The 11,802-nt window shown below is 45.1% G+C and overlaps 1 protein-coding gene and 1 pseudogene across 1 annotated transcript; one reads left to right on the plus strand and one right to left on the minus strand.

Moving 5' to 3' along the window:
- Window positions 1-1,332: 1,332 nt before the first annotated feature.
- On the plus strand, window positions 1,333-5,208 carry LOC136470995 (pentatricopeptide repeat-containing protein At1g71210, mitochondrial-like). The gene is made up of 2 exons (XM_066468724.1): window positions 1,333-4,298; window positions 4,973-5,208. Exon 1 carries the CDS (start codon window positions 1,486-1,488, stop codon window positions 4,225-4,227), a length of 2,742 nt encoding a protein of 913 aa, XP_066324821.1. The 5' UTR covers window positions 1,333-1,485; the 3' UTR covers window positions 4,228-4,298; window positions 4,973-5,208.
- Window positions 5,209-6,107: 899 nt separating this feature from the next.
- Window positions 6,108-11,509, minus strand: LOC136470996 (ribose-phosphate pyrophosphokinase 1, chloroplastic-like; annotated as a pseudogene).
- Window positions 11,510-11,802: the final 293 nt, after the last annotated feature.

Consider the following 11,802-nt stretch of genomic DNA (forward strand, 5'->3'; position numbering starts at 1 on the left):
CTGGCAGAGCACTGATGCAGGACCTCATTCGCCAACACCTGCTACGAGCTCAAGAGCGCATGAAGCGTCAAGCAGACAAAGGTCATTCAGAACGTGTGTTCTCAATGGGCGACATGGTGTTTTTGAAACTTCAACCATATGTACAGTCGTCCTTGGTGCGCCAGTGCCAACAACAAGCTCTCATTCCATTTCTTAGGGGCCATTCAAAATCCTTGAGAAGCTAGGGGTCCATTGCTTACAGACTGGAGTTGCCACCACCATCATCGATCCATCTAGTTTTTCATGTGTCCCAGTTGAAACTCTCTCCTGGTGATCAACAGGTATCGTCTGCTTTACCTTCTAACTTACAGGCGTTTCAGGTTCCAGTCCCTGTGCTTCCAACGACGCTGGTCAGCTGGAGATCACTCTGTGGAGCATAGCCTCATTCAATGGTCTCATTCTCCACCTGAGTTGGCCACCTGGGAGCCGCTCGCCTCTCTTCGCCAACAGTTTCTGAGAGCACCGGCCTGGGGACATGCTGACTCCGAAGCCCCGGGGAATGTTAGCGGCGCCAGTCATGTACCAGAGGATGAAGCACCTGCCTCAGGCTCGCCCTCGACAAGGCCCAAGAGGAGTAGAAGGCCCAGCACCCGCGTAGTCGGCCCGGCCTGGATCAACAAGTGAAACAAAGAGTATAAGTAGGAGAGAATGAGAGATGAAGGGCATGGACAGAAATTGTAAAACCCTATTCGCATTTTAAGCACTCATCTACACTCTATTACTGTTGTTCTTCGTGTTTTCCCCCTTTCTTCCCCAAGCACCGCTCCGGTGCTAACAGAGATTCTGAAATCTTTGTGACCTCCATAAAGATTGTCAAGGAGACGTGATTGTGCTTGCCTCAGTGGAGTAATAAAGAAGTGTGGAGCCTTTTTTTTATTCAAACTGCCTCACAAATCAATTCATATCTTGATAATAAAATGGAACAAACATTTAATCCACCAGTTTCATAGTTCTCTAGTTTTTCGGGATGGTCCTTGGCCGGGCCTTTTCTATATTTTTGTGGCGAGTCTTTTTCCTCTGTGGGTTTGTTTAGTTGTGGGTGTGCGTTCGTATTCGGGTTTGGCTTTTTGCCTAACTCTTTTGTACTTATGTTTTTTCTACCTTAATGAAATAACATGCAGCTCTCCTATGTTATTCATGAAAAATATAAATATGTGTTTTTTAGAAGCAGATAATATATAAATATGTGAAATAAATAAAAGAGGAAAAAAAACAAAGGGAGGGAAACGGCCGGAGCCAGGCCGATCCAAACAAACACTCGGCCCACAGCACGCCACCACGACTGACCCATGACCCAACCCAAACTCAACTCCGACTGCCTGTGCCTGGTGCCTTTCCGCCGCCGCCCCGCCCGTCCGCACGCACCCCACAGATGCCACCTGCCGCCGCCGGCCGCCACTGCTGCCGGCGGCCACGTCCGCAGCGCTGACCACCGCCCGCCTCGCCATGCCCCACATCCTCCTCGCTCCGCTCTCCTGCCGCCCCCGCCGCCGGCTCCAGCTCCACCTCTCGCGGCCCCTCCTCGCCATTCTCTCGAACGCCTTCTCGGCGTCCGCCTCCTCGTCCCCCCCGCGCGCGCCGCCGCTCCCGCCACTCTCTCCGCTGCTTCCGCCGCGCCCCGAGGACGCTCGCCTCGTAGCCGCGGCCAAGTCCGCTATCGCCGCCTCCTTCCACGACTGGTTCCTCGAGTCCCGCAGCCCCGCGTTCGCGCCGGCGCCGCCCAGGGCGCTCGACGCGATCTACGAGGCGCTCGCGTCCGATGACACGGCCGCGCTCGAGGCGCTCCCGCTCTCGGAGAAGCTCGTCCTCGCCGTGCTCCGCCACCGCCCGCGGGGGCTCCACGACGCCGACGCCCTGCTGCTGCTCCGCCTCAGGTTCTTCGACTGGTCGGGCCGCCGCCCGCGCTACACCCACACGCGGGTCGTCTACCACGCCGTCTTCCGCCTCCTCGCCTGCGCGCGCCGCAACGCCGTCCTCCTCGACTGGCTCCGCCTCTTCTCCGACACCCCCGCGACAGGCGGCCACCTGCGCTTCCACGACACGCTCGTCGTCGGCTACGCCGTCGCGGGCGACCCGCAGCGCGGGCTCAACGTCCTCGGGCGCATGCGCTTCCGCGGCCTCGACCTCAACGCCGTCTCATCACGCATCCTCCTCAACTCCCTGGTCGATGCGTCGCTCCACGACCTTGCCGAGTCCTTCGCCCGCAACCTTGCTCCCAGCCCCTTTGCTACATGCATACTCATCAAGAGCCACTGTCGTCGCGCCCGCCTCGACAATGCCGTCGCTCTCCTCGACACCATGCCGTTTGCTGATGCATCCCGTGGCCCCGCAGCTGGCTCCATCGTCACTGAGTTCTGCCGCCGTGGACGTTTTGCTGAGGCAGCCCAGCTCGTCGATAAGTTTCCGTCCGGTGATGTGTATGTTGCGTGGATCCATGGACTCATTGAGGCTGGAAAGCTTGATGCTACGATGAAGTTCCTCTCTGATAAGAAGGAAACTGAAGGCTACATCCTTGATGGGAAGCGGTGTGACCAGCTTGTTTATCGCTTGCTTGTCAGGAACAGACTTGGCGAAGTGTATGACTTGCTTGTTCAAATAATGGAGGAGGGCATTGCTCCTGGCATATCCACCATGAATGCTGCGCTTTGCTTCTTTTGCAAGGCTGGTCTTGTCGAAGTAGCCATGCATTTGTATAGGTCGAGGATGGAACTTGGGATCGACCCAAACAAGGATGTCTACAATAATCTGATCAGGGCACTGTGCCATGGTGGGGAGACAGAGGAAGCATGCCTGTTATTGGAGGAAGCTATGGCAGGAGGGTACTTTCCGGGGCGTCAGACATTTTCCATGCTTGCAAATGTGCTGTGTCAGGAGGGGAAGCTGGATAGGGTGCGGGAGCTGCTAGACAGGGCACTCAAGCAGGAAGTCTGGACAATCGACTCTGTCTTGGCCAAGTACCTCGCGGCACTATGCAAGAGTGGGAACGTGGAGGCAGCATGCGAGATAGCAAGCAGCAAGAGCCATGTGGGCTTATATCGCTATGAGTCAACGTACAAGAGCTTGATTCGAGCATTAATATTGATTAAGAGGGTGGATGCGCTGCCAAGGCTCATACTGCAAATGCAAGATATGGGGCACATCCCAACCCGAAACCTCTACCAGTCAGTTGTCTGTGCTTTGTGTGAGTTGAATAGGTATACCGAGGTTCTTGATCTGTTAGACAGCCAGTTGAAGCGGAGTGAGCTCCAACCCCGTGTGTGCTACAACTACTTTATTTCTGGTGCTGGTCATGCTAAGAGGGCAGACATGGCCAAGGCGGTGTATGACCAAATGGAGGTTTCAGGGATTGAACCATCAATTGTAAGCAACATCCTTCTTCTCATGAGTTATCTAAGGAGCAAACGTATTGGGGATGCACTTAATTTTTTTAACCTCGTTCGTGCAAAGAAAACACCTTGCACGAGGTTATATAATGTATTTATATCTGGTCTATGTGAAGCTAAGAAGCCTGAGCAGGCAATGGTGTTCTGGAGGGAAGCAAGGGATAATGGTGTAATCCCAAGCATCAACTGCTATGAGCATCTTGTTCTCTTGCTGTGCTCTGTCAGAGATTATGGCACTGCTGTAAAGGTTATTGATGATTTCAGAGAAACAGGTCGCCCTGTTTCAGCTTTCTTGTGTAATGTGCTTCTCTTGCACACATTGATGGGCAACGACCTTCTGAAGGCTTTTTTACGTTCAAGAGATAAATCAAAGCCTCTAGAAGTGAAGGGTGAAGAGATCCAAGGTCGGGAGGCAGGAAGGCTCTTGATTGGTGATCTAGTTTCCGCATTTGCAAGTGGTATTAGAAACATGAGTGACTTAGAGCATTTGGGAGAGGAGATGGAAAAGTATTTTCCTGTTGATATTTACACTTATAACATGCTGTTACGAGGGTTGTCTATGACAGGAAGGATGGACTCTGCCATTAATTTGTATGAAAGGATATGCAGGCAGGGGTATCAGCCAAATCGATGGACTTTTGATATAATTGTGCATGGTTTCTGCAAGAATGGTGACAGAAATGAAGCTGAGAGGTGGATGGATGCAATGTATCGAAATGGTTTCTATCCCACTTGGTACACTATGAGGTTATACAACAATTTATTGTTGCGAGCAAATGATCAGAAGATCATTTCTTTTGTATAAGTAACTATATCTATTTCATATTCAACTGGTGGTCTGCTCTCTGCCTTGATCCTATTATGCAGCTGACACAGGTAATCTTCAAACCTTGCTGTTGTTTCAGCTCCTATATTGTACTATGAGATTTGGAATGAGAGTTTTCATGCTTCGTATATCTTCTGTAGTCTGAGAACCTGCGATAACCAACTGTAGTTCCTGCTACATTTTCTTAGAATGCACGAAGACTAGTTCTAGGACCTTGTACTTTAACTTAGGGATATCACACTAGCCAGTGAAAGAAGTGTTCTTTGCAAGTTGCTTCCCTGCATAAAGTTGCTTAATAATTTGATCAGACCATGTTCATGGGATCTGCAAATGGCTTCCCTGCATAAAGTTTCTTAATAAAAGGTGAATTTGTATTGGCAGTTCTTTGTAAGTTCTATCATGTATTCATGTGTTATTCGAGCTGCACCCATTGAACTCACCATTTTCTGTTCAAAATATTGGTGGCTGTAGTTATTTTGTTTTATACAGGTGTCCAATGGACCAGAGATTTAGGATAATGTTACATTTAATGTTTTACAAGCTGTCCTGTATAAGCATATAGTGTTCATGACTCTTATTGTTCTTTACTAGAAGAGTGTTTGATGTGGTTTCTTGGGATACTGTCCGTTGCATAATCACATCAGTAAATCGCCTGATGTTTTACAAGCTGCAGTAATCTACGTTTTACAGCTGAATGCCTGACATTGTTTCCTTATAATTTCAGCTCTTTGCAGGCATTCTTTTGGAAGATCAAATATACTTTTTGTAGAGATGTACTCCGAGATCTAACACTTTTTCCCGGAATCACATCTCATCTATCATCACTTGATGTCTGGGATGCTTCTAGGATATCAGTTTACGTGTAGCATGGAGTTCTCCTTTGACTTTGATGTTTTCTAGTATTACACAATTTTGCTGTAAAATTATACCTTGTGCCCAAAATTTTCAAGGTTCTTGGCCCCATTCAATCTTTTGCGACTGTTTATCTAAATGGACCAGTTTGTCAATCTCACTACAATCTACTGTTGATTATGGTAATAATGACCATTCTTTACTACTAGAGTCAAGCACTGCAATAGAATAGATGCAATCAGGCATTGTCCAATGCGTACAGAAGACGTGGATCCATTGGGTAATCCGATTTCAAACATCTAACCAGTTTTCTTGTCCTTTAACAATTCAGGTTTTAATAAGATTATCATTATATTGATTCAGAAAGTTTGGTGTTTAAACACCATTGCTTATTTGATGTTTCATTCATAAGTCCTAGCGGTCCAGATAAAGGCAAGATAATTGAGTACTTCACTAGTACATTCAGCAAGCTTTCCTTCACTAGTCAACGCAATTATGTTTTTTTTTTCTTTTGGATGCTGAAAGAAATGTATTGTATTGGAAGATGAGCCAGTATGTCTGGTTGAAGCTTTCTGAACAGATAATAATACTCTTATCATTGCCTCAGTTTGCCGAGGGAACAGTTCATCAATCGCATTTGAACTGCTATCATCATTAAGCCCTGATGTATGTTCATGGCCATTTTGGATGCCAAATAAAAAAATGTCGATAAAACACGGATGCTACACAGACGTTTATTTGATTACTGTTGCTGCAAGTAGTCGCATCAGGACTTCAGGAGACGCTGGTGAGATAAAAACCCATTATCATAAACGCTTGTCTTATAATCCGTACTTTTCAGCTTGTTTTTTCAGTCAGAACAGTGTTTTTCTCTCGCAACAAATCAGCCGGAACAGTATTTCGGGTTTTTTTTTCAGCGAAGCGAACGGGGCCTAATACAGCAAAGCAAACGCGTGTATAAAGCAAAACCCAGAAACCAAAAACTGGGATGGCATGGAGGAAGTTGGTTGGAGCATTGGAGCTATATATATGCGGATTGAGGATAGCTGAAACACTGCACTACAATCTAGAATATCATCTTATGTACTGTCATTCAAATACAAGGTTGAGGTTCTGTGCTAACAGAATTCCACAAAACACTGCTTATTACACGCACAGACAAAAACTGAGGCCAAAGAAAAGGAAAAAAATGTTGCAAGCTGCCACAACTATTCCTGCATAAGAAAAAGCCGCTTCAGCAATGGTGAACATGTCACAGATGGAAAATGTACAGCTGGTGAAATCTTGCCCACAATGGAATCAACTATGCCTATTCTACAGCTTGTAGAGAAATAGCTGTTTGTCGTGGTATGTCATGTGAAGACTAGACATCACCACTAAAAGCCGTTCTCACCTAGGGCATGAAGAGCACAGCATGGGTAATACGCCTTAAGCATCAGTCAATATCCAAGCTGGAGTATGGCTCATGACCAACCTGGACAGATTTTTGGGATTTATATTAAAAAGTTTGCACAAGAAAAGGAAAATGAAGTTGTTGAGGAATAGTATCATGAGGTTTGCACGATGATAGTGAGGATCCAATTGCAACCACAGGTCTGGTATACAGAGTAGTATTTTTTGTTGAGTTAGGAGTCAGAACTTACCGAGCAATCATCGTGAACACGCCAGATTGTTTCGCCTAAGAGGTTAGCAACTGAAAGAATGGTCAGCTGCGGAAAAGTCTTCTCCTCCTTTAGAGGGATTGTGTTTGTGATGATTACTTCTTGAAACAATCCACTTGATAATCTTTCGATGGCAGGTGGGCTGAAAAGGTAACGTATAGTTATACTAGCAGAAAAATCCAGTTTCGCTACAATGTATGGCCAGTGGAAAGAAAACAGAATTGACTTAGGTTAGTTCAAGAATTAAAGCATACCTAAAAACAGCATGTGTACAGCAAGCATATACTTCTCGAGCTCCTTCCTGATGCAATAGCTCAGCTCCTTTGGCAATAGTACCTATTTGTGTTTGATAGTTCCAAGAGAATAATGATATCACAAAGCAAAGTTTTATCTCAGGTAACTAGTTTAGTATGCAATGTCATATACAATTTTCTTGAGTAGTGATGCAGGAGTGTGGCACAATTCATCGGGATTCAAAGTTTAAATTATAGCTTAACTTGTATTTCGAACCAGTCTGAAACTCACATCATCCATGGCCTAACTGCCCATTATGAGGGAAAAAATGTCCAACCTAAGAATTGTTTTCTAGGGGACAACATACCTGCTGTGTCGATCATATCATCCATCATAACAGCCACTTTTCCTCTCACATCTCCAATAAGATTCATTACCTGTAATAAATGCACATGACAAGATGTACATGCTCATTCTAAAGAACTGAGATGAGCATGGCAATAAAACAGGCATGCACCTTGTGGTGAGATAGGCACATCTTCAAATGCATTATACAATTGATGCAGATTGAATAGAAAGTAATATATTCAGAGTAGGAACAAATCCTTTTTTTGCCCCTCAACTCTTCTGTTTGATATCCCTAAAAAACTCTTCTGTTTGATATCTAAAAAACTATTTTTTGTTTGCCTAATGGTGACCCTCATCTCCAATACTGTCTAGACAGAGCAACTTAATTACTAAAACTGCCTCAATTTACACTGAGCCCCTTCAAAGTGGTTTTCTGGCCCCATTTGCAGGGGTGCGGTTTCTGGAAGAAAGGTTTCCAGAGACACTAATTCTGAAACAGGTTTTTCTAGTTTCTGGTAGAATCCAAGAAACATTTTTAGTTGTCTTCGAATCCCTAAATCATTTGGTAGGGAGTCCCTAGTTTCTCCCCAGAAACGATTTCTGTTCCGTAAGGATTCTCCTGTTTCTGGAGATAAACAGTTCGAGGAAACAGGGCCTTTGTGTCATGTCAGCGTTTGATGTCCCACGTGTCATTGTCATCCTCCACCCTTCTTCTACCTCTCCTTTCCCTTTCTGGCCAGGATAGCATGCGGTGGCAGCGCCACTCGTGATAACTGACTCACCGAAGGGCAGAGGCCGATCTGTCACCCCATCTACAAGGCAGCATCTGTCTCATTGCTGACCCAAAGCCCTCTCACCTCCACAAAGCTCATGTGTGCAGAACGACATGACCACAGTGTTAGAACAACGGTTAGGATGATGGCCCACAAAGCTTCTGCATCTGGGGGCCAGTAGCGACTGACTGACTGGTGAGTGCGCAAGGGCCAAGTGGTGGCTGTGGCTGTGGCGGTGGTGCAGGTCTGCATTGATGCTCCAATCTCCAGAGTCCAGAGCAGGCGCTCCACCTAGTGTCCTAGTGTACTGTCAATCCCTCTGGTTGCTCGCCCTATCCAAAGGGGCAGCGAGCAGCCTCCTGCTTCTCAATTCCCAATGAAACGCAAGCACAAATTGATAAGTCAGGTGGCATTTTTTTTATGCAAAGCAGGAATCAGCAAATCATTCCCTTCTCATGCTGGAACAGAAGAAGACATATGGAAACGGAGGAGGTGCCAAGGCAAGAAGAGGACAAGCGAGGTGGTGGAGGATAGCCAGGTGTCAGGCTAGCCGCTGACTTTCTGCTTGGATCAAAATGTGAGGGGAGAAGAGATGGGCATGGGCACAGGGCACCGTGCGCCCTTTCTGCTTTGGACGTTCCTACGATCGCGGGCACTGTGTTCCCTTCCTGCCACAGTGCTGCTACCAATCAAGATATGGAAACACGCAAGATGAGAGGGGAGAAGAGGAAGTAAGGAATATGGGACCCTGCCACATAATGTCCTAGACTCCTGGCCAGCAAAAATACCCAGCAACTTGCCACCAAACCATCCAAATACCAACCAAAAAGGCTTGAGGGTCAAAACGAAGCGGGTTTGATAGTTGAGATACTAGTGCTTAGACATTATTAGACTTGAGGGTTAAAATTAGACAAACACAAAAGTTGAGGGGCTAAACATGGATTGTTTCAAAAAAGGGGCTAAACATGGACTTATCCCTTCAGAGTACTATGTGAACATTTTCTTCTGTACATCCAAATCAGATGTTCATAATAGTACAGTTATTAAGGAGAAACTAATATTTGAGTTACGAAAATTTCTTCTATATACATCCATTCGGCCTGCTACACTGTTTAAGCAAATAACAAAGTACAATAATACTTGCCTCAGCGACATTATGTCCCTTGCCTTCTTTTATCTACAATAGCTAGAGGTGCATCTGACAGCTTTTTGGCAAAAGCACGTGCCCTGGCAACACCTCCAACATCAGGAGATACAACTACCAAGTCATTTGAACATATTGTCTTGCTGGCGAGATAATCAAGAATAACAGGCTTCACAGATCAAACAGCAAAAATAGAAAATAATTGTAAGAAGAATGAATACCATCATAAACACTATGTCTTAAAGGAATTGGTAGATTTAAGTAGCATGCTTCAGTACATATACCTGGCCATAAACATGATCTACTGGGATGTCGAAGTATCCCATTGCTTGACTGGAATGAAGATCACAAACAAGGACACGGTTAGCACCAGCTTCGGTAATCATATTAGCTACAAGCTTTGCAGCTATAGATTCCCGGCCCTGAGACTGAAAAAAGGAAAAGAAGCTTCTATTTAGTACTAAAAAATGGTGAGGAGACATACTTTTTGTCACATCCAGCAATGTCTTTTGATTTCAGAGATGCTAGGATGTTAGAATCAAAAGGAATAACAGAATCTGTAATGTCATCGAGCATTGACTTCAATTCCTCTTGTTTATGGACATTGAAAAACATACACAAGCAAAACAGTCTAAATATCACATTCCAAAGTTGCCAAGTGCTTGAAAATCTTCTTATTCTCCAGTAGCCATCCTAGGCCCTTGGATGAAATCCAACCAGCTCAATCGATGCTGGTGATCGGAATTTTGCTGGTTCCAAGCACTTTTAAAATAACAAAACTGTTGAAATTTTCCCTATGCATCTTCCATGGCTAAAGACTGGTAAATGTGAAGCGGTGCAAGCATGTGACAAGGAGTCTTTTTTTCCATAAAAAAAAGAACCTTGAAACCATTAAAACAATTTGAGAAGCTACAAGAAAGCAACATTACCTTCCTGTCAGCCCTTGCATAACCAAAATAAGGGATAACTGCAGTAATATTCTTAGCAGATGCTCTCCTACAGGCATCAATCATGATCAGAAGTTCCATAAGATTTTCATTTGCTGGAGGGCACGACGGTTGCACAAGGAAAACATCACAGCCCCGTACACTTTCTTGCAACTGAACATATATTTCACCATCAGCAAACCTCTTTATGTTAATTTTCCCAAGTTCTAGCCCCAAGTAACTTGCTATTTCCTGTTCATAGAAATATAGGATACCAGAAAGAAATTAGGCATGGAAGAGATAACACATTTCCTGTTATTATTCTTCCTCATTCAGAAGCTAGTACATTTCCTGGTAAAAATCCATTGAGGTTCAAATTATCCTTAATTTCAATCCACCTTTTATGCCAATCAGCTATTCCAAATTCAAAAGAAGTTAATGTACTGAGTACTCTACGGTTGTAGCTGGTTAGTACAGTTTAATTGGTCCAAATTATCCTTCATTTCAATCCACCTTTTATACCAATCACTATTCCAAACTCAAATGAAGTTAATGTACTGAGTGCTGTAAGGTGGTAGCTGGTTAGTACAGTTTAATTGGAACAAATTCAACGCAGGGCTATATAATAATGATGGGATAGAAAATTTCTCCATGCTAGACTCAACTGACCTGGGAAAGGGAAGGATTGGCTGTGCCTGAGAAGATGCGCAGCCTCGTGTTGTCGTTCCTCGTGTTTGGATCCCGGAAAACCGGCAAGGTTACAGGAGTCAATAGCGACCTGTCGGACACCGGAATGCAAGGCAGTGCTCCATTGATTGCCCTCAGAGAATCAATCTTTTTACATCTCTGCACGCATGGAGATCATTTTTAGCTTATATAAGCAGGCAGAAGTTCAAAGAAAAAAAAACATTGTGCAGGCTCGACTTGATTACTATCAATAACTTCCATTTACTCGCAGATGCGAGATGGATACTCTCTAATGTAAACAGAACCGAAAACATATGCAAGAAGGTGCGATTCCCGAGCTCCGAACGCCGACTGTCGCCGTAAAATCACCGGCGAGTCCGGATAGCCAGGTGGCGAGTGATTATTGCCGGAACAGAGCAAATAAGAACCGGGGGAGGGGGGAGGTGGGGTCAGGAGCTCACCGCGACGCCGGGGACTGGGCGCGAGCGGCGCAGGAGGCCCCCGTTGCGGGCGGCGCCGGGAGATGCTGCCGCGGCGGCGGCAGCGGAGGTGGGGGAGCAGCAGAGCGGCATGTGGAATCGGGGAAAGGAAAGGATTCGCGGAAAAGAAAGGAAAGGAAAGGGTTTTAGGCTGTGTTTGGTTTCAGCGCTCCTAAAATCCCCGTAGCATCAAATGTTTACATATATATATATATATATATATAGTATTAAATATAGATTAATTATGAAATTAATTATATAACTTGTGACTAATTTACGAGACGAATCTTTTAAGCCTAATTAGTCCATAATTTGATAACACGGCGCTATAGTAAACATATGCTAATAACAGATTAATTAGGCTTAAAAAATCACCTCGTAAATTAGCCTTAATTAGTTTCGTAATTAATCTATATTTAATACTCTTTATTAATATCTAAACATTTGATG

Source organism: Miscanthus floridulus, chromosome 8 (assembly GCF_019320115.1).
Source record: "Miscanthus floridulus cultivar M001 chromosome 8, ASM1932011v1, whole genome shotgun sequence".
Lineage (NCBI taxonomy): Eukaryota > Viridiplantae > Streptophyta > Magnoliopsida > Poales > Poaceae > Miscanthus > Miscanthus floridulus.